We start from the raw sequence: 23,395 nt of genomic DNA, 5'->3' as shown, positions 1-23,395 counted from the left end.
TTTGACATGGGATTCAACTAGCAGAGCAGGAAAGGGAATAGACAATATTGTGCCCAGTGTAAAGTGAGGTTTGGCTTTCTGTGAATAATTTTTTTTTGTTTCAGAGAATATAATTTGAAAATATTGTGTTAACTGATACCCTGTCAGATTTATTGCTCTTTGCAGCCTTTAACGAGCCCCAGTGATGTGCTCTGTTGGCCAGAATTAGCTGGCTTTGGCACAGATGTTGTGCTAGAGCTGGAGCCATCCAAAGGTGTTGCCTGCTGCTGAGGCAGTTCAGCATTTTCATCTGTGTCATTTTTGAGCCCAAAGCTGGCTTGAAATAAGTGTTTCAAAAGACCCTTGCAGGCCTGGAGAATAGAATATGTGAGAGACAGCCTGTGGCAGGGGCCATGAGGCTCCAAATATGGCTAAGGGGGCAAGTGAAATTAATGCTATTTAGCAAAAATCTGTTCATATTTATTTGTGGAGATAAGGAGGGCAAGAGGGGGGATCATTTATCTTTGTGTGTCACAGAGTGAAACCAGCCTCAGTTGAGCCAGTATGAACAAGTAACTTGATTCTAATCAACATGGCCATATGCCAGGTGATTTTGCCAGGCCAGTCTGCATTGATATGGCATGAAATAATAAAGGTTACTATTTTTCTATTTTTCATATCTTGTCTAACTAGATATGAAAAACTATTTTTCATATCTAGTGTTTCTAGTGATTTCTAAGTACAATACAAGTGAAACACAGCTTATGAGCATTAAGAACCATCCAAATGGAAGGCAGTTTCAGAAATGCATTTAAGGATCCTAATGGAAACAGCACTGAACGTGAGCTTGCAGTGGGACATGGAAGTTCTGCAGTGATGACAGGAGCAGAGCTGTGTATTTGTAAGATTAATTTGTTTAATATCACAATGACATGAGAAACTTGTTCACAACTGAGAAATATATAAAAATTGGAGACTGCACAGAAAAGAAACCCCATACAAATTGTGAAGATGCTATAAAATGTCTTGCAATGGGAAAAAAAAATATTAATTCAGATTTAATTAGTATGAGGTACTAAACCAACTTTTAAATATTGCTGGAGAATGCATACAAACCTCCCTCTAACAGGAAGCTGAATTGAGGTTAAGTTTAAATTGAAATTGAAGACAGGGAGATAACTTGACAAAAGAGTGGGAAAATTCTCCACCTCTTGAAATCTTTAAATCAAGATGCATCACCTTCTTCTGCTCCAGTCAAATAGCAGTTACTGGATTTGGTACAGAAGCAGCCAAGTGGTGCAGCATCAGCCTTACTCAGAAGGCAACACTGAATAATTCAGTGATCCCCAGGGACTCCTGAGTATCTGTTTCTCTGCCTAAACTTTTGAAATGTATTGCTGTACACTGGTAAACTTGAGTCAGCTTTGCTGCTGATATAGCAGCAATTCTACTCATCCCTTTCACTGCAGGTGAAGTTAGATTTAGTCAGTTTTTCAGTTTAATCAAGGAATCATTTGTTCTCTTTGTTCAAACAGATCTGTGGAATCAGGATATTGATGCCAGAAAGTGTAAATTTAAGAGATTCCAAAATCAAGAGTGTTTATAAGGACCTTGCCATGTGAAGATGACAAAAGTGCATTTCTCTTAGTACTGGATATTTATTTTTTTTAGAGAAGCTGTATTTTCCTCTGCAGTGACTTCTCTACTTTTGTGTAGCTCCCTGCCAGAGATCATTCTAAAATCTCTGCCATATATCTGTATCTTTTATTAGTTCCCTCTCCATAAATAATCCAGCATGGCTTTAAAAGGCAATAAATTGTAGAGTTAAATAGACAGTAAAGGCAATGCATCATTCCTATCTGGTTGTGCCCTGACATCAAAAGTTTCTTTTGTTGAAGGGATTCACCTGGCTACACTGAAATCCCAAAGGTGTAAATGGTGGGTGAGCAGGATGATGCAAAACTTCATTGGGTTTATGTCCCTTGAAAAGGCTGTGGAGCTGTGCTCACACTGCTGCATCTGCATGGCAAGGTGGATGGTACTGAACCCCCTGAGATACCTGTGTTTGGATCTTCCTCTGTTTCTCAAGATCAAGAAAGGGAAACGTTTCAAGCAGAAAATCTCAGTCCTGCACACAACAGCCCCACGAAGCCTGAACTCCTCTATTTTATTAATCAGTGCATTATAGGCACAAAGTGTTTGTTCAAGATATCTTGGTGCAGAGTTTGGAATTTGCTCTGTGTTTACTGAGACCACACACTCAGTGGTTCTTACAGCACTGGAACTGCAGGATCCAGGGAGTGAGGATTCTGTTGTGGGAGCCAATTGTCCTGACACTGGAGCCTTGACCAGAGAATGTCCAAAGCTGATCCTGCAGGTCCCTGCAGCCTGGGGTGAGCAGCCAAGCTTTTCAGCAGAAAGCTGAATCCAGACCTTGTGTGGCTCAGGTCCAGAGGAGAGAGGGTAACACACACTCAATCCTTGGTTACATTCCCTTTACTTTGCTCTGATCTCATGCTAAATGCTTCAAAATTGTCTGGGAAAGAAAAGCTCAAGGGGGAAAATATCCTATATTGTGTTGAGAGAAAATGTTTCAGCTACTCAAAAAAATATTTTTAATGTTTTGGAACGTAAAATACCAGAGCACTCAAATATGAAATGAAGCACTATTTCAAAGTGAAAATATTAAATGTTTCATTCTGAAACATTTAGTCTTTTCATTCTGAAACATTTAGATGGAAAACTTGCACAAATTTTGGTATTCTCAACACAAGTTTCAAAAAGATTCATTCGAACGTTTTCCAGTGGAAAGCTATTCCATATCAAGATTTTATTCTGACTAAAATTTATAGCTGAGCTGTTGTATTGCTGGAAGTAGATGTTAACAACACTTGTTCAATATTTCATCAGCAGCTCTTTCAGGACTCTGAGCTGCCTAAGGGGAAAAAAAAATACAAACCTAAAACCCCTCCAAATTTCCTGTGAAATGTCTATTTGTCACAGTTGTCATACTGGCAACAGCAACACCAGCATATATTGGGAAAGATGAACCTTTTCTTTTGTTTAAAGAGAACTCTTCAATCCAAAAAACATTATAAAATCATTCCAGACTACAGGGGGAGAAGCAAATTCCCCTATGACCTGCTCTGTAATGAACCCGGGTTGTCCACATGTGCAGCCCCACCTGATAATATTCATGTTTAATGGTTTACAGATCATAATCTAAAAACAAAAAAATGGAGACTAACTGTTGGAATAGCAGCTGCTAAGGAGAATATTCATTAATTTAGATCACAACTCAACAATGTGGTTCAGAAAACTTAGTCCAACAGTTGGAAACACATTAAAAATGGTTTAAATTTTTCTTTGTTTTTCATCTTGGCAAATATTTCCATAGAAAAAACTGTTGGATGATTGCATAGAGACATTGAATGCATGCCACTGGTGAATAATAGCATATATAGTGGACACTGATTCCAAAAGAAATTTTAATGTGTTGAGCTATCAAATTATATTTTGGCAAAAAAACTTGGTGGTTAGCATTGTGTTTTGTGGTCAAATGATGTCAGCCTCTGTGGACCAGCTGGGTCTACAGCATGAAGAATTAAGGGCTTCCTATCAAAAATACCCTGTCCCTGTGGATGGTCAGGTCACTGGAATGTTAGCAAAATCCCTGCAGTGGATCTCAGCTTTTCCAGCTGGGCTCAGAGATGGCTACTGCTGCAAACAGAGCATGAGTACTTTTCAAAGTGCATTCAATCCCTTGAGTACACCTAGAGATGGAGGGGGAAATGGAAAAAGCACTTCTGAGCTCAGCTGTATACTCGACAGTTAAATGAGCAAGCAGCCCCATTTGGACCAGCCTGTGTTTCTGGGCAGCTTTGCACTATCAGGAATATATTCCTGAGCTGAGAAAGCACTGCCTTGTGGAAATGACATCCCCATGAGAAAGAAATTATTGCAGCTACCTGGAAAAATGCACAGAAAGGACCTTGCTGGCAATTCTTTTGCTTTGGGAATCCAGGCTCCCATAGAAAGAGAGACCACAATGAAATCTAAAAGTAATGTCCACTACAAACGGTTTTCATTGTATTTGCTTCTTTGCATGCCAAAGACCCTCCCAAACCATTTCTGCTACCATGGCAGGAGGAGGGGCAGCATGCAAACCCTCCAGATGTGTTGGGAAGTTGCTGAGGAGTAAAGCAGCTGCTGCTCCCCACCATGTCCCCCCAGGACCCCACATACCACAATCATTTTCAGGAGGAGTTTCAGTCAGCGTCCTGCTGTGTCTGGAGCCGGGAGGAGCAGAGCATTCCAGTGGGAATGTTTACTGAGTCTTGGGGATGCCCCAGCTGAAATGGTTTAACCATCTACTGCCAGCATCCCTTCATCAAGGTCAATCAGAAAAAGCTCACGTGGCTCCCCGTGGAACCCCTCATGATGGGGACATGGCTGAACGTGCCTGATTTGCCTAATGGCTGCCCCCAGGCCTGCCCCTGCTCCTGAGCTCCCTGTGCCCATGCTTCATCCTGCCTCTGCCTCCAGGCTCATCATCCATCTCAGCAATCTCCTCTTGCTCACATCGCTGCGTGCTTTCCATGTTGCCATGTGTTCTTGGGAGCTTTGGCTTGGCACAGCAAGTTATCTTGGTTGCTGCTGGCTTATTATTATTATTACAAAGAAATTCTGCAGGTACGAAAATATTGGCAAGTCTTGGTAGCATAAAGGAGTAAACAAAGAGAGATTTTTTGGGGTGGAAAAAAGCTATTGACGCAACCTAATCAAAGTTGGCATCAAATTTCATAATTCAACCCTGCTATCAAATCAGACTCAAAAGAGTCAGGAAAATTATAAATCCCTATAGAGTACTGAATTCAAAGTTAATCACATATTTGTTAATAACAAGTTACTAGAAGAAATGTTGCCTTAATCAGGCTGAGATGGGTTATCACCCTGCCATTCTGCAGCACTATCAGAGTGCTCTGGTGAAGGCCTGGACTAATATCCAGCAGATGTGGCAGACTGACCCTTGTAAATCACCTTCTTCCTACCATAAGAGTAGCCTTATCAGTCCTGATAACAAAGTGGGACTCATTGAAATCTTCTTTAGAATTAGAAAGGGAAGGTGGGTTTGTTTGGTTGGTTTTTTTTCCCCCCTATCTTAAGTAAGATGGAGAAATAAGTTTTATTTCATTTCCATTCACAATAAATGGAGTATGACTCCATAACAATGGAGTAAATAATAAATGGATAGTTGGGAACACCTGCATGAGCTGAAAAGCTGGATAGCTGTAGGAACTCAAGTGAAAGAGCAAGAAAGGCTGTGTGAGTGTCAGCTTCATGTGTCTCTGGAGTGCTTCTTGCTTTGTCTCATATAAAAGCCACAGGAGGGAACTGATAATTTCAAGCTCAAGCCCTCTCAGTGACAACAAATAGAGTCAAAGTCTGAATCTGCTTTGCACCCTCAGGAGAGAAGTCCCTTCCTCATAGAGGGGAGGTTGAGGAGTTCCAGATGTCCTCCAGGTTAGAGGCAGTGGTACTGAATGTAAATCATGCCTTTCTTTTCCACCCCTGTGGCTTTGGCTGGGGATGCAAACGTCCTTGCTGTTTTACACTTCAGGTATTTAGCAATGCTTCTCACACCGGGAGAAGTTTTAAATCAGCAATTTAAAAACCTGAAAGAAGAAAGGCTAATACCCATGTTATTCTTAATTAGTAAGCCAGAGCAATTGTGTGTAACTAAATCAGAGCCTGGAGTGTGAATTTTGCAGGAGTTATGAAGTAATGATTAATCCCTAAATGAGGATTCCTCTCCTGTCCTTTAAAATCCGGGATTGTTCTCCCTCTTAAGAGAGGAAAAATCTTTGTTAAGTTATGTTTGCCAAATCCTGCTGGCAAATATTCTAGCTGGTGAAGACAAAAACTGTTGTGCTATTAATGCATCAAAATTAATTATGCCAGTATAACTGGTTATCTTTGGCGCCAGTTCAGAGCTTGAGGGACCAGACATGGCACTGCCCTCTTTGTTACCATGGTAGAAGTTATGAAAGGAGTACAGATCTGGACTTGTATAACTCCAAGCAGTTCTGACCAGATTGTAAATTTCCAGGTTAAGAGTAATATTCCTTTCTCAAAAATATTCCTTTCTCAAAAGCTGTTGTTTAGGACCCAGAAGGAACCTGACCCACTTGCAGGGGAAGAAAAATTACAGTAGAGATATGATCACTGTTGTACTACAAAGGAATTTCCACAAACCACTCTGAAAAATTCACTTGATGCGCACTTACCCTGGTACAAGGTGGTAAAATAACCTAGGTATGGCACAAGATTGGTATTTTTAGCATGAAATTCTCTGGCCATATCTTCTATATTTGGGGCTGAATATGCAAGCAAATTAGTGAGCGGCTTGTGTGAGACTGCAGTGAACTCTCTAGCCTGGGTGGGATGGGGTGCTCTGGGTAAGATGGTGTTTGCTGCTTTAGGCAGCTGCTTTTCTTGAAATTGAAGCTTGGTCAAATTGTGAGCACTTACAGGTACAGAAAGGTAGACAAATAACATCTGGGAGGTGGAAATATCTTTTTTTACTTGCCAAGGATGAAAAGCACCTCTTTTGGTAATCCCATGGGTGCAAGGCTGCAGAAACTTTGTCAGAAAGTGGCAGTGAGCCTGATGCATAAAGAATATCAGCAAAATAGTCAGGTTTTGTGTCTCCTGATTACAAAGGAACTTCTCCAAACTTATCTGCAGAGCAGCCTGCAGTCAGCAGCGGCACACGTGAAGTGAGCTTGCAGTGAGCTCTCTGCATATGCCAGATGTAAGCAAGCTGTGATTTATGTGTGCAAATGCCTCCAGGAATACATGAGCACATGAGCTCAGGGAATTCAGCACGAGAGCTTTTGGAAACTGGAATTCTGAGTTGCTTCCCACGTTGTTTGTTCTTTTGCATTAGAACAGGATCCGCTTCTGAAGCGATACAGAGTGGAACTTGACAAGAAGCTGGGGGGAAAAAAGTTCTAGCGCAGTAACAAATCGAGGTGAATGCTGGTGAGTCATCTGCTGAAGTTTTGAGGGCAGACAGCTGGACAAGAAATTCCAAAACATTCTTTTAACACCACAGAAATCTCTCTAATGTCTGACCGTAACTTTAGGGCTGCTCAAAAGCAGAACCTGGGAAGATGGGAGCGGCTCACTTGCTCAGATTTTAACTTCCAAACAAGCTGCTAAGACCAGTTTGTAAACTTTTAACCTAACAACAGCAGTGGCACCTCTGTCACCTCTGTAGGGAAACTGAGTGCTGAAGGAAACAGCTGCATGTGCATTGGTAGGGAGGCAAAACCACTCCAGTAATGCTGCAGAGCTCTTGGGGAGCTTCTCTGTATTTTAGCTCAGTGCTGGATGCTGTTTCAAGCCACAGGGAAGCCATGGGGGTATATCTGATAGTGAGTAAAGCATTACACAGCTCCTAGGGGCTGTGATACCTTGCCATCATGCTGTGTCCAACCCATATAAGCTAAGCCAGTTATGTGTCATCAATTCCAATTTTCCCTCTTCATTCTTTTGTGCTATTGTATAATACGGCTCCAAGAGGGCAGAATTATTCTCTCTTCTTCATTTGTAGCTGAATACAACTTCTGAATTACACCAATTATTCTGTTGATCTGCTTCCTGGCTTGGCTGAATTTTCTCAGAAAGTAGCTATGGTTAGCAATAAGAAAAAAGTGAAACTGGCAGCCACAGAATATCTTCTGTTCCACTCTGAGGGCTACACCTTGTAGCTGTGAAGATCTTAAAGTCCAGAGCAAATGCTCCTGCTGTGAGTCTTGTGCTCTCTTACACTTTTGCTTTCCTTAGATGCTGTTCTGAGCCAATCCAGCTCAATAAGCTAAACTAAATTAAAATAAATCAATAAAAATGAAAAAAAAAGTTTAAAAGAGACCATTTTCTCCAGCTTCAGTGAGCTGAATTGTCTGTGAAAAGGGTTTGGCAAATTCCATCCCAAGGGCAAGGTGGGATGAGTGTGGGAGCAGGAGATAAGGAGGGAGCAAAGGGTCAGAGGCTGAAGAGGAGCAGGGCTTCCCCCTTTTGGGAGCAGCAGGCTGTTAGATCATCCCAATATCTAATCTTTCTGCTTGTTAGTCACTGCTGAGACCGGGGCTGCCTTGACAAAACCTTGGTTGCTGTTGTTGTTACCTTTATGACACAGAGGAAACATGACTTGTTCTCATCATTTCCTTCGTGTAAGCAGTGAGTAGAAATTCCAGGGTCTCTACTCCAGGCACAAAGAATGAGTACTCAACAGCTTTTGCTGTCTGAGGAGAGAGTTGTGCTGGGAAATAAGAGTGATGTTGTCTCTGAAAGGGGCTACAAAGAGCAAGATGTAATCCTCATGTGAGAATATGAGCTGAGAAACCCTGAGGAAAGGAAGCATTTACCATTTATCTCAATATATGTTGTGCTCTTAAGATCACTTAGGGAAGGTCAGGGCAGCAACATTTGATGATGTGTTTGTGCCAAAAAGTCACATGCAACCCAATTCAGCCATAAATCTGTTCATGATGCAGTAGAAGTCATATTTCACTGCAGGTTTTGCCACTGTGACACCACAAGCAACACCTTCAGTATGGCACATGAAATATGGGCTGAGATTGATGTGTGACCCAGAGAGATGCAGGATTTCAGGCTTAGTGAAAGGTAGCCACACTGTGGAATGGGTCACAGTGAAAAGTTTTGGATCCAAAACTTCTGGCAGTTCACATGCAGCCCACACCAATCTCACTTCTGGTCCGTAATTTTTCAAGCACTTATATATGGTTAAATACAGATTTCAAGTCCAGACTAGTCTCAGAAAACATACAAGAGCATGCCAAGAAGGAATTGAAGCAGGATACATGGAATTTCACATCAGAGTGAAGTAGCTGTGAATGAACTCAGCAAGTGCTCTGTGTATTTGCACAGAGCAATCATTGGTTACTTGATTTGTGTACAGGTGCTCAGGTTGTGTATGAGGAATGCCAGCAGTGGATTTACTGAAAACATTAAAAAATACAATACCATATCCCTGTAAGTTCACCACAAAGAATGCTGCCAAGCTTGCCTTTACATGTTAACTCTTTCCTGTGTGCCCTCCAAAGTCTGCACACAATAAACTATTTTCCACATCTCCAAATCAGTGGCAATATCTGTGGAGCATCAATTCTATCCACCTCTCCTCGAGAAGTCATTCATCATTTGCAGTGAGCCTGAGATAAAAGGCTCTTCATCTGTGTAAAATATTATTATTATTGTTGTTGTTGGGCTAGTGTTTTCAGAGGGTTTTATTGGAACCTGATGTCCTGCCAAGAGTAACACCCCGGGAATCTTTCAACAACTGTTCCTGGGTGTTCTGTAGATTACTGCTGTTTTCTCATACACTGTCCCTGGGAATTGCATTCTCAGATTAGAAAAGTGTCCATCCTCTTCCCTCTGTGAGAGGAACTGCTGTTCTGGCTCTGTATTAAGGAATTAGGATAGTGGGGTTTTTTCTGGTGACTTATTATTCAGGTTGTGTTCTGTTTTCTCATTAACCCCTTTGCAAAACAGGCTCAAAATGTAAAATGAGATTGATGTGTGAATGATCCTGTAGCATTATGCAAACACTTTGCACAGCTGAGAATGGCCAGTTAAAGGAGGAAATTGGACCCAGACGTTCAGTCAGCGACTTTCAACCCTGAAGAGACAAAGAACCTTTAAGAGCTCACTTTATAATGAGGAGCCATAGTGCAGCATGGCAGAATTTAAAGGGAGGCCCAAATCCCCTTAGTGACAATTGTGTTTTTCAGGGATCTCCTGAGTAGAGGCTGCTTTGAGAGACCTTTGGAAAAGGGTGCAGCAAAGGAGGCCTTCCTCAGTAGGAGACTGGACTGGAGAAGCAAATACCTCAGAGCCAGGATGGGAATGGGAGGAGATTCAAGCAGAATTTCTACGACAATTGAATGCCCAGATTTTGCAAACATGGTCTTGTTCTGAAAAACCATTCACATTCACTGAACACGTTAAGTTTTTGGAGTGGGAAAACAAAACTTTGCAGGAACTGGAGTTTCTTATGATTCCTTTCTCACTGTACCTGGAGTTTATCCTGTAGTTCCTCCTTTCAAGATGGCCAAGGGACAGAAGAAGTGGGAACAAATGCTCTGGATTTCAAGTGGGGCTCACTCAGTAAGCATTGTGTGCTGAAGCTGGATTCCTGTAAGGGGATAGCCAAAAGCTGTGTCCAAATGAGCTCCTGCATGTTGGAGGAGGGATAAAAATCCTTGGGAAGGAGAAAGAAAAATCCTGGACCATGTAGAACAGACTGGGCACTGGTTTACTGTGTTTGAAGGGCAGTTGTGGTGGTCCTTACTTGGCATGGGCTTGGAAAAATGGCTCATATTAGTTCCCAGTTTTAGTTGCACACTGAAACATTTGCAACACCTAGCACGGAATGACTGAGGAGTTTATCCCTGCAGTTTATTCACTCCTGATCACACCCTTCCCTTCCCTTCTGGTTTCTGCCTTTCCCAGCAGAGCTCAGCCCTGCTGGAGCAGCTCAGCTTTATTGTCAGTATGTTGTGCAGAAGTTCTGGGGTTTTGTGGGGCCTTTCTGTGCACTCACTACAGTCTTTTTTTGGTTTTGGTTTTTTTTTCTTTTCTGAAAAAAAAAACCGTAAACAAAACCCAACAAAAAGAAATGCCAATTTGCCTCTTTTCTTCTTATTCACAACTTCTCATATTCTGTTTGGGCACCCTGATACTCTGTCTGATTCTGATGCTAGCATGACCAGAGAAAGTGAGCAAAAGAGGCTTTTTTTGCACTCATTAATATGATTTTTGTGACCAGTGACTTTTAATTTATATTTATCCCCATGAGACAGGGGATTTTATTAATATTTAGAGTTGTGGTTGTTCTTTCCAGTTTTTGACCCTGGCAACGAAATTTTTGTTGTCTTGGGCTTTTTGAAGACCTTTCACCTTGTAATCCATCCTGCATCATCTCAATGCCTCAGCTCCTGCAGCACTCGAGTACAGAATGTGAATTTCCCTGTGCTCACAGGTATCAACATGTCAGCATTGGCTGTGTATGTAACGTGTGTGCCTTGGGCAAAAGGCAGACTGAGTGCTGCTCTGTAACACACACATCATACCCACAATTTTAGGTCCCCAAAATATCATTTGCAGCCCCACCAAGAAGAGTCACAGAGCCCTATCTGTCCTTCACAACACACCAGGAGGAGAAGAGGGCCTGTAAAACCCATAGATCTTTCCTTGTAGAGATTGTGATCAGTAAATCACAGCCTTCTCTCAGCCTGTGTGTTTGGCTGCTCCTGACACCAGCTTCCCACAAGAATGGCTCTGATTTCTGCTGAATCAGCCTCAGCGTGACGCCCACTGAGCAGATGATAAGGAGAGAGCAGCACTTTGTGCAGGGTACAAATGTATCATGTGCATGGAATTGTATCATCTGCATGGAATTGACTGGAGGAGTTGCTTGGCCAGATAGTGCCCCTCATTTCTCAGAGAGGTCAAGAGCAGGGCTGGAGACAGTGCCTTCTGATTTAGGGATAGCCACTGGGAACAGCACCTGCCAGCCAGATCTTCATCTCTATAAACCCACAATGTGTGCCTGATTATCCCTGCATAAACTGATTTATCAATCCATGGACGTGCCTCTTTAATGTACAGGGCTCGTGGTAAAGCTCAGGGCTACTTGCTCTTGCATAACTCCTTTGAGGTTTGCTTGGCTGAACTTCACTTTTCACAAGTCATTTGATAATATGTAAAACAAAAAAAAAGGGAGGAACGTGAAAATGATCTTAGGCACACCAATAACAGACTGACTGGGCTCCTAGCTGAGAAACACGTTCTCAGCAGATAGGAAAACACAGGGAGGGGAACAAAGGAAGGGAAAAATTGCTTTTGGATCAGGATAAAGAGGAATGTATTGTTATCATTTGCAGCCACAGAGTGATGCATCTTTTTGTTTTTTAGCCATTCTTTGCTGTTGGTCATGACAGGGATACCTTTCCCTTCCTCTGGCCAAGGGTCTGAGTCAGCTGCTCCCACAGGAGGGAAAATGTCCCTGTTTGTGCAGTGTGACTGAGGCAAGAGGAAGCACCCTGGCCCTAAACACCTGAGTGTTACACACCCTAAACACCAAACTGGCCAACAGCTGAGTCCTGAGCCCATTCCCCTTCCAGAGAAGGACCTGCAAGGGAGCTGCCACCTTGGCATGGCCCAAAACACTGAGCACTGCAAACTGACCCTGTTAGAACTCAGCTGGAGGCTCATGGCTGGAGGCAGTGCAGAGAGCTTTGGGAATGAATCAGAGGGCTCCTCAACCCCACATCACTGACCAAAAGCCAATCTAATTAGTAGCCACCAAGACCTGTTGCCATCTGCTCTTGAATTGCTTGTCTGAGCCTGGTCCTGAGTTCAATCTCTGCACAAGGATACAGATCTGCAGTGTGCCTGTTTTTATGGTCTCAGCAGAATAACTGGGCATTGGATCAGCTCAGGGATGAAACACACCTCTTGCTGTATGCAGTAGCTCAGACTTGGAGGACATGGGGTGCTCAATCTTCTCTGATTTCTGAGGACAGAGACCTCTGGGACTGTTTTTTGTATCTGTTTCCCCCATTTGGCATGCTAGCATTCATAGGCTGTGATTTTATGGAACTCACCCTGCTGGAGCTCTCTTCTGGGGCTGTGCTCCTCTTTTTTTTTCCTTCTCCTTCATGATTTGCTCCCTATACCTACTCAGTGAGGTTTTGGTGTATTTGTTTTGGTGTGGGTTTTTTTCTTCTTTTTTTTGTTTTTCTGGGATACTGAAGTGATTCCTTCCTCTCAACACATTAACTTTTTTCATTTTGGTAGGCCCATGTCTCTTCCACCTGATCTCTGTGTAGCTGCATCTGGGTGTGAGTAGTTTTGTATTTTTCTCCTTCAAACTCCATTGCACCCTGGCTCCTCACAGACAGGAGAAGGAGGTGAGAGGGGCTTTTATTGCACCAGAGGACTTTGCCCATCCCTCTGTGGGTCTGAACAGGCCAACATTATTTCACAAGTGCTAAATCCACTCACAATGGTTTTAAATGGCTGAGCTGCTGAGCCAGCTGAACAGCAAACACCAGCAGGGAAACCACATTTCGTGAGCGCTTCAGATTCCTCCAGCCTGTACGTGGAGCCATTAGGAGCAGAGGAAAAGCCCTTTGACACAGCTCCCTTCGGCAACTTCTTCACAACCACGTGCCAAAAATGGGGGCTGGCTAAGGAATTGGGCCAGAGTCAGCTCCCAAGAATCCAGCACGTGAGGATGGAGCTCAAATCTGGTTTGGTTAAAACAAAACAGCAGCACAGAAAATTTTCTTGTAGTGTATTAATCCTTTGCTGGGTGTCTCCCTGATCAGTGTGGATTTTCAGTCAAGGTGTCACCATGGGTAAAAGATGAGAAAAACTGCAGGTGCCAATGTTATGTAGGAATAGTTTTTATTGTATTTGTATCTGTTAACTGTTCGTCTTATTTTTTACAATTAAGTGAAGGAGAACCCAAATTGTGTATCTGTTGTCTTCTGATAATCGTAGAATAACTAGATCTTCAGCTAACATAACCACAACTATAAGAATATAATTATGTTTCTTATAATAATAAGAAATATTCCAGAATTCAAGCCATTATTCCATTGCAGCAATATAGATGAAGGCATGTGTAAAGGAGCTGCTATTTCTGTCTGTCCAGACATATTCCTAAAACAAGTTCTTTCACAATGATCTGGGTTAGGTTAGACACTCAGCAGTGGAGGTTTCCTAGCCCAGACAGTCTTGACAGAGTGATTGCTTTGAGCATTGCGTTGAGGCAGCAATAATTATTGATGGTGGTGATGAGGAAGGATGAACCTCCCTGCTCCAGCTCCAGTCAGCAAAAACTGTGTGGCCACAGCCTGAAATCACACAGGGACGTGCAGCAACATTTCATCTTGAACCAGCCAGAAGGAGGTGCAAAGTTCAAGTTGAAAAGTTGCATCAAGAACTTGTATGGTCATTCTGAGTCAGAATTTCTGTTTAACGTATTTCAGTGTGTTTCACTTTGGCTTTGGGGTTTCATCCTACACCAGTGTGGTTGAGTGACTCTGGTTCCAGCAAGAAAGAGGCGCAAATGCAGCTGTGTGTGCCTGAACTTTTGAAAGTGTGTCAAAATTTTGTTTCCAATGGCTGTTGAAGTTAACATTCAGCAGGGGAAGGAGTTATGGGTGGTCTCTTATTGACAGCTTCAGTTAATGCTCTTCTTTGCACTGTGTGAATTAACAGAGTGTTCTCTGGTGACTGAAAAAATCTCCAATGATTCCTTCAAGAATTGATGGAGATGAAGCATTTAACCTGTGAGAACAAAGATGGAGCCAAAGAATGCTGCTCTGTGGCAATTTGCCCATCCAGAGATGCTCAGTATTTCCTGTCACCTTCCACTGGTGTGCCCTTGGGTACCTCAGTGCTCATTTAACCATCTCTGCCTTGACTTAATATCTATAAAATAGCCAGGAAAAAACGTCTTGTTCCACGTGGAGATTGTGAAATTAAATTCATTGATATTCATAGCACTCTTGGAAAACTAGGGACAGAAGAACTTGGTTCTCACACAAGTCCTGGGAGAGTGTTTCTGTGCTGTTATTTTCTGCAAAAATAGTCCTTCAGTAAAACATAGGTTACAGAAGAATGGTTGGCCACCCTTTGGCTCTTATTAGATTGGTAGGAGCAGTTATTTTTGACACATAATCAAGGTCTGTGGTGAATTTGGGCCTTCTTTTAAACCTCACAAAATATTTTTCTGCAATAGAGAAAACTCCTGCAAATATGCATAAATATTAGGGGAAAAATAAAGAAAAAAACCAAGAGAGCATGAACAAGTCACAAACCAAAACATGATCTCATTTTCTTGTTCTTGTTTCTCTAAATCTGCCAACAGGATTCCCCCAGAATTTCCAGCACTCACTGAACCTTGACCCAAGCAACTTAATGAGAAATTTCTTCCCCAAGGGTTATTTTGGATAGAAAGTTCTAAGACCCCGTGTATAATGGTTTTCACAGCTGTAATTACAGAGTCACATATCTGATTCATGTAATTTGACAAGGAATTATAGCTGGGCTAGTTCAAAGGAGTGTGTCAAGGTGTATGGTAACTGCTGATGTGCATCTTGCAGCCTCTGCACTTGGGCCCTTCCATCATTCTGGTGTCCAGTTCAAAAGTCTCTGTTTCATGTTTACATACCTGAGGCAGTCTAGATTACATTAGTAGAGCTCACTTCTTGTATTGCCTTTCCCCAGAGACAGCTTTATAAACACTTGACTCACAGGGAAATGGCAGTGAAAATGCCCATTCACCCTTCTTGTACTTGGCGAAGCTCACGCTTCTGTGTGTGCTTATTGTATGCCTGAAGTGCTGCCCATTTTTGGTTCTCAGCAGAGAAGCAGAGCAAAATAATACAGATTTTACAGAAAGGGCTGAGAGGGGGTGACTTGGACTTCCTTTTTCTGTGGTAAATGAGGGGGAAATGCTGTGCCTGTGTATCAACTGGGGGCAAACAGAGAGAAGCAGGTGTAAGGATCAGCTCTCAGGCACAGGCTGGAATAAAAGTGAGAAGGGCGACTATTTGACAAAAGATAGAAAAATCCAATTTAGCTGTGTTTTAACAGATATTTCATGTTGTAGAGGATTCCCAGTCACAAAGATGTCTCAGTGGTTTACTGCTGGCCACACAGGAGAGCTGTGCTTGCCACCACCATAACCAGGATTATGGTTACTCACTGCAGCCAAAACTCCTTGTGCACTCGAATCTGCAGTGTGCACATGTCTTGTATTTGTGGGGTTCCCAGACAGAGAAAGGAGCAATGCATCTGACTCCATGTTCTTAGAAGGCTAATTTATGATTTTATATTATTTTATTTTATTTTATTATTTTATTATTTAATAATAATATGATATTATTTTATTATTATACTATATTATACTATACTATATTATACTATACTAAAGACTACAGAAAGGATACTTACAGAAGTCTAAAAAGATAATAATGAAAACTTGTGACTCTTTCCAGTGTCCCGACACAGCTTGGCACTGATTGGTCATTAAGTCAAAACAATTCTCATGAAACCAATGAAACAATCTCCAAACACATTCCACGTGTGAGCACAACGCAGGAGAAGCAAATGAGATAAGAATTTGTTTTCCTTTTTCTCTGTCCCTCAGAAAGACGACTCCTTTTCTTTCACTGCCCCTCCTAAGGTGAAGGGTGAGGGTCCTGCTCAACCACTGCTGTAAGGATGCTCCAAGAGTATACTGAACTCCACATGTGCCTCATTTTCCCCAAATACCTTAAAACCCAAGATGAAAAATACTATTATCCCTATGTTTGGGAAGGGCCTAAGCAAACATTCACCCCGAGAGGGAAATCTGGCCATGTCCAGGTAGAGCAGGCAGGAGGAAAGCAAAGGGAAGAGGGGAAATGTCACATCTGACAATAGAACCAACTAATTAGTACTGATTACAAGAATTAGTCTCCTTCACCTCAGCATGTTGTGACACATTTTTCTGTGCTCTAAAGTGAATGTTGCTGGTTTATGAAATGTAACCCTGGGAGTGGGATCCTGTTTGAAAGGCTGGAGTAACCGAGTTAGTTTAGTTACGCACACAGTGAGATGAGCTCCTCAGCCTCTTGATGACTGGCTTGCACACAATGCCCAAGGATGTCACAGAAGTGGGTTTTTCTGCAGCTCTTAGATTTATCTTTGGAAGGTTCTTTCTCAATGCAGATTTTCACTATCCAGCCCAAATTACAGAGCCCAGATAACGCTGCTGAATACATGCCCAAAGCAGGAACTTGTAAGCACATCACAGCCTTGCAGCACAAGTTAAAGCCACAAAATACCAAAAAACTGAAAGTCCAGCCCAGCTGTGAGCACACTCTCTGTGTGTTCAGATTTAGACTGAAAGGGGGATGTGAGAGATGGGATTTACTGTGGTAAAGGGGGACTTTCCAATTGTTTTGTGGGCATTTTGGAAAAGTCCACACTGTTAGACCTGTAGCTGGCTCTATTTGTCCAAATAATATCTGTCTCTTTCTAAAGTCTGCCTGCTGTAGATCTGGTCAAAAACTGAGCACTGGAAGTAAACTATGCAATTACTTTAAATCTTTTTTTTTCCCTTGCAAGTTACTTGTAAACCTGTCTTTATTTCCACAGATGTATTTTCCATTCAAGGTATTCATGAAGCAACTCCTGCCAAAAAAATTTCAGTGTAGGGCCTGTTTTCCAGAACGATTATTTTAGCTGTTTACTCTTTTTACTTTTGAAGTATGAAAGATTCCCTAAATGGTGAGGTATTACTTCTGCTTCTCATCCCAGAGGATTGTAATTTTTTTTTTATCCAAAGAGTATGAAACTATAAAAAGAAAGACACAACATACAATATGGGACCTCTTTTGCAGTATGAACAGGGATGACATTTCATCCAGCACACATCCCATTTGTACGGAAGGTAACTGCAAGGAAACATAAAAATGTAAATCTAACAAAATTATGGAGCTATTTAGTATCAGCTGCTGTGCTGGGAATGGTGGAATGATGTTGTCTCAGTCACCCCCATTCAAAGTTAGGAATATTGGCTTAAATCACCAATGAAACAGGGTTGTGTTGGGATGTCAGATGGTGAGCTGAGGTACAGAGCTGAACAGATTTAATGGGCCTTGTGCTGCTGAAAGAACTGTCCTGTATGGCTCCCTCCTCCCTTCTTCCCCCTGCAAATCTCTATGGAAGGGTTGGACAAAAAGTCAGGGGGACAATAGCATAAACAAGTACAGGCAAATCAGCCAGAGTGTTTCTATCAGAGCCATACTTTTAATTTATAAACCTTTGCTTCCTGAAGTAAAAGGAAATTGGTGATGGGATTTTTTGTTTCTATCCCAAAAGTGTTTCTCAGATCCCAGCTATCTCAGGATACACTCTGCTATACCTCACCAGGACACTGCTCTCTGCCTGGTTTCTTGTCAATGGCAGGTGTTTAATAGAGGAAGATGAAAGGTTCACTTGGAAGCCACAAATAGAGCCACAAAAATGCACCCTTCAGATTAAATAATGTCAAAGTTTTACCTTTTAATAGGTAAATTAATATTTTTAATTGAAATACTTTCATTCCAGTTTTATTTGTTTTCTTAGCACTTGACTGGCTGGCATAAACCAAGTAAGGCTGCACATCTTATGCCTGTTTTCTATTTCAGCACCATTTCCTTTTTGCAGCTCTCTCTACACCATTTGAGGTTTTGTTGGTCTTCCTAGAAGTCAGAATGGGAAAGCAGACTCCTTGGAAAGACACAGAACAAGGGAATTTTTGTAAGGGAGAAAGTGGATTAATGGGAGACACTTCTTGCTGCTAAAAAGCAGTCATAGATGCCACTTCCAGAGAGCTGGTGTCTAATTTCTCTAATGCGAGCTACCACTTGTAGTGTGGTCAGCAATTGTGCCAGGGCCTGTAGGGAACTGAAAAGTTCCAATATTTATTTTTATCCTGCTATTGGCTTATGGAATTTGAAGGTACCTTTTTTAGCTTGCATAACTGTAAATATTGTTACTGGACCTCCCGACCTCTTTTCTATGTTTGCTCGCCCCAATATTTGACCTCCTAACCTGCCCCAGGAGATGGCAAATTCCACATGCTGGATGTGGGAGTCCTGTTACAGACACTTTCAGTTTTGCTGGTTGAGCTCCTGTTCATGCTTCAGAATGAGCAAAAAACGTTGGGGACTGATCAGTTCTCCTTAGAGCCTTCTTAAATCTTGATTTCCTTCTCCTGCTGTCTCCTACATGAGGACAAAGGTCCATTGTTTCCATTTGAGCTACCTGCCCAGCCTGTCGCTGTTGTGTAAGAAATGCTAGGAGGAACTGGCAACTGCTTCAGACACAGGACCCTCAGTCTATAAATACAAACTCCTATTTCTGTCTTGTATCATAGTCAATTTCCTGATTGTTCCTGCTACTCCATCCAGGAGCTCTTTGAGGAGGAGTGAGTCAGGAGTTACAGTGTGCAGTGCACATTCCCTGAGATCTTCCCAAACCCACAGCTGGAAACTGCCAAGGAGATAGCTGCTCTGCATTCCCTGCTCAAAAGAGGGTTTTAAATGTACTTTCCACTGAAAACCGCATTTTTTTCCTCTGCCACTGACCACTCCTCCCCTTACCTCACACTTGTCAAGCCACATCACTTAGAGGACTCTGCTTGTCTCAGCTATTGTCCTGAATCCTGATTCAGGACTCTGCCAACTACACCAATTTGTCATGAACAAACGATTTGGGATTTAGATCACTTCGAGAATCATCATCAAAGATATTTGTGAAAGGGATTTTAATATAATGCTGTAAAAATGTTTGATGGCAAGTCTGTTATTAAACAGCGCAATCATTTGAACAATGATTTGAGACTACCAAGGCGCAAGTAAAAGTTACCAAGAAAAAACAACAGTTACTGAGATAAGATCAAAGGTACCAGGGCAAAAATCAAAGTTACCATACCACAGGGTTCTGTGCAGTATCAATCACTTACCAGAGATCTGCTGCTGGTAAAAGGTCTCTGCTTTGAGAGGCAGCCTGGAGGATTGTCACAGTGCAAGGGGAAATCGCTGCCATGCAGCCAGGAGAGCTCAAAGAAGGCTCACTCAGGCCTTTATTTATAGAATAAAGTGGTTGGCTTGCAGTCAAATTACATGTGATAGTAAAGGTATGCATGAGACTCCTTGTACCCACAACTTGCTTTGTTCCTTGATAAATGAGTCTTGGAGAAGGCGCTCACTATTCATGTGTTAATCGCATGGCTGGTGTTCCAAGCTCATGCCTCGATGCTCACTGGGTCAGCCCTGCTTCTTTGTGGGTTTTCAGACAGCAGATTGAAACCAGAGGAGCTCTTGGTCCATTTGCAGCTTATGCTTTTCCATCCTTTGGAGTCTGAACCAAACTAGATTTGTTCGGTTAAGGAGTTTTATTTATTACAGCAGTGGGTAACACTCCCTCTCCTGTAACTGTATTTCCTGATCATGAGCATGCCGGAGTCTGTGTGCATTCACCTGTGTTTTGTGCTGCCTGCTGGCTTCCCCAAGAGGTGTCACAAAGGAAACCTTAGCAGCACAGTTATTTTTGGGCCAGTTTGTAGTGGTGCACACTCCACATCTCCCTGCTCTGGAAACAGATGGGATGTTCTTCTCAGCCTTGCAGCTCAATGAACCTTTGGCCTTCTAGACTTAGTTATTTGAGTATTGTAAAGGCCAAAGACGCTGGTGTGATCACTTTTGGCTCCTCACTTAAACTCAAGGTGGGTTGAAAGAGAAAACTCTAAACCAAAAATTTTGCAGTGGTCTATAAGATTTTTAATTAATGATTTTTTTCATCTATTATACCTGGACTTTAAATTCATTATAGACCTGAAACTTTCCATCGAGTGGAGTGATTTAATATACAGGGAGTTAATTTGACTTTTTATTTCGCATAATTTTCTTGTCCTCTCTTTACCATCAGTTCCTGGATTAATGATGTCTATATTTTTCCTCTCATTGTCTAGTTCTAGGAAAGACTAACATTTATCTCTCCCTTAATAAAGTCTTAACAAAGTACATTTTCACTGTCACAGCTACCTGTGCATCTTCCTCACTAATTGTGTCTCTTATTGAGCACAGTAGCTCCCAGGTCTTCAAAAGCTGCTCTGCACCAGTGAGATACCACCAGTATCTCACTGGAGGTACATTCTGCAGGTTTGGGGAGTCTCATTCCTTCTTTCTAGTTAAGGAACATTGTCCTGATTATTTCCAAGGGCACAAATATTACCATTTTAGTTTCTTTGACTTGGGCCGCAGGAAAAAAAATTGTGACCCCAGAGTGACTTCCCCACTGCCAAGTCTAAGGATGATTACGACCATTTCAGACATAAAAATCAGCTGCAAAGTTTGGACCCTTATGCCACCTACCCAGGGCTGGAAGCTGTGCCCAAGGCAATGCTTCATATTCTCCCCTTCACAGCTGTCTGAAGCGCAGATCTGGACTGGAACTTCTGAGGTTTGATGGGTGTTTGTGATCTGGGCTTTTGATTCCATTTCCTCTCTTTTTCCCAACCCTTGGGTAGCTGCCCTATCTGAGAACGCGCGCTGCACACAAGAAACACCCTTCTCAAAAAACACAAACAGAGTAGGAACACTTCTACCTTCTTAAAAAACACTCAGAGCAGGAACACAGAGAACTGAAAGAGCTTCACCAAGAAGTTTTGTTTCTCTGTAAGCCATATGTAGGAAACCTTGGCCTTTTCACTCCCTCTTTGTTTGCTGTATTTATTTCTTTTTCTCCTCTCCAGATTGAGAGAATTTTCTGCCAAACAGAGAAAGGCTTTGTGAGATGAGGGGCACATCAGACTTATGCAGCTTGTAGAGTTTGTGCTGCCTCCTTCTGAGGGCTGAAGGCTAATCTCTTCCTCCCCTACCCTTCCTTCCCTAAAAAGCATCTCTTTTTAGTAATATCCCTCTTCTAACCCTTTTTTTTTTTTTTTTTTTTGAGAAAGGCTCATAACTACTCTTGGCAGAACACAGCAGACATCCTGCCACTGGTTTTTCTTCAAAGGGGAGCAGAGGAAAAAAGCAGAACTGAGTTTTCAAAGGAAACTCGCTGCCAAAGCCGAGGAGCAAATGATACAAGCGGCGCATGTCCCCCCCAAACCGTGGGTATCCCCGAGCCAGACTCACGTGGGGATTGGCGCTGTCCCTGTCCGAGGCCATCCCTGTGCGTGTCCCCAGCTCTGTCCCCACGGCCGAGGAGCGGAGCGCTCGCTGCTGCCGGAGCTCTGAGCCGGGCAGGGCGCAGCTGCTGGAACAGACCCGCTATTCATGTGCTCGTGTGCCGGCATCCGCCCGCCTGGCATGGCCTGGCCTGGCCTGGGGGCGACACGGGGGCTGGCAGCGGCTCCGCATTGTCAGCCAGCCCTGGAACAAGCGGCCCTCTTACACTTTCCATGACACCCGTGTGCGTGGTGCCACCTCTGCGAGCCCAGCTGAGCCCCATGAGCTCACTCGGGCAGGGAGCTGGGGATGCTGCCAGGGTACCAAGAGGTTCCTGGCATGGGCTGAGCAGCCACAGCCATCCCAATCTCTCCCCTCCCTCCTTCCCTCCCTCCCCAGCACACAGCAGAACTTACAGATGAAAAACCAAAAGGCGAAGCAACAAAATCCACAAAAGTTGTCTCTGCTAGTTCACTGCAGAACTTACAGATGAAAAACCAAAAGGCGAAAAAACGAAGTCCACAAAGGTCGTGTCTGCTAGTTCACAGCAGAACTTACAGACGGAAAACCAAAAGGCGAAAAAATGAAGTCCACAAAGGTTGTGTCTGCTAGTTCGTTGCAGAACTTACAGACGAAAAACCAAAAGGCGAAGAAAAATCCACCAAGTTGTGCCTGCTGCTAAGATAGTGTTACATCTCAGAGAAAATTTATTCTTTTAACAGTCCCTTCTTCTCCTTTTTCTCCCCAGCCAAAATGCCCTTCCTTTTCCCTCCCCAACTTTTTTTTTTTTTAAGTTTAATTTGATATGTCTGGTTTTAGCTGAAATGAAAACTTGCTTCTCGCTGAAGTTAAAAACAACTGTGAATGACAGTGGAATGGAAATGTGTGCAGCCAGAATCAAGTCACAGTGTGGAAAAACATGTTGTTATTATTATTAGGTGGGTTCCTCAGGCAGAAATATCAGCAATAATTCTCTAGATTTTAAAGAAAGTGCTACTTTGTGCTACTTGCAAATCAGGTGGGCATGTTTGGCTTTTGAAGGAGAATTTCTGTAGTTCCAGTAGCATAGAAAATTTATGGTAAGGAATATATTCTGTTTAAACAGCTCAGCCAAACGTGTGTTCTAATACTCCAGCCTGCCTAAAAGTGCTGACAAGTCTGTCAGTAGATGATCCTGTTGCATTGATGCTTCCCAGCAAAAGGCCTCATTTTGCAGTGAAAATACTAGTGCTTAGTACTGCAAGTTCATTTCAAAGTGCTGATGAATGTAACCTCTCTGCATTCCTCTTATACAGCTTTTTTTTTTTTTTTTTTTTTAATGTATGGATGTATGAGCTGAAGCAGTGAGATGTGTTTAGGGACTGGGCTAGTGTTACACAGGAAAACAGGGCTGGGATACAGCTCATTTCATCCTGAGGGTTTGGCCTGAGGCTGGAAGCCCATCAGGAACCATTAGGCTGATTCTATAATCAAAAGCCACCACCAAGGTTCCTATTTTTGAATGAAAATTGAGGTCCCTGCTTCTTGTTATCACTGAAGTGATTGTTTGAGTTCTGCAGGGAAGTGCAGGTGAGGGGAAAGGGATTACTCACTGCTGCTCTCCAGCA

At 42.6% G+C, this 23,395-nt stretch overlaps 1 protein-coding gene across 1 annotated transcript in view; it reads right to left on the bottom strand.

Annotated features, from left to right (window-relative positions):
• The window catches only part of NINJ2 (ninjurin 2), a 41,484-nt gene extending 19,646 nt beyond the window's left edge, over nucleotides 1-21,838 (bottom strand). The window contains exon 1 of the mRNA XM_054282064.1: nucleotides 21,756-21,838. Coding sequence (XP_054138039.1) covers nucleotides 21,756-21,788 — 33 coding nt within the window. The 5' untranslated portion in view covers nucleotides 21,789-21,838. The remainder of the gene's footprint in view (nucleotides 1-21,755) is intronic.
• Nucleotides 21,839-23,395: the final 1,557 nt, after the last annotated feature.

The sequence above is a fragment of the Melozone crissalis genome, unplaced genomic scaffold, assembly GCF_028551555.1.
Source record: "Melozone crissalis strain CALT ecotype California unplaced genomic scaffold, PUWL_Pcris_2 ptg000033l_1, whole genome shotgun sequence".
NCBI classification, from domain to species: Eukaryota; Metazoa; Chordata; class Aves; order Passeriformes; family Passerellidae; genus Melozone; species Melozone crissalis.
This window is presented reverse-complemented; position numbering and strand designations above follow the sequence as displayed.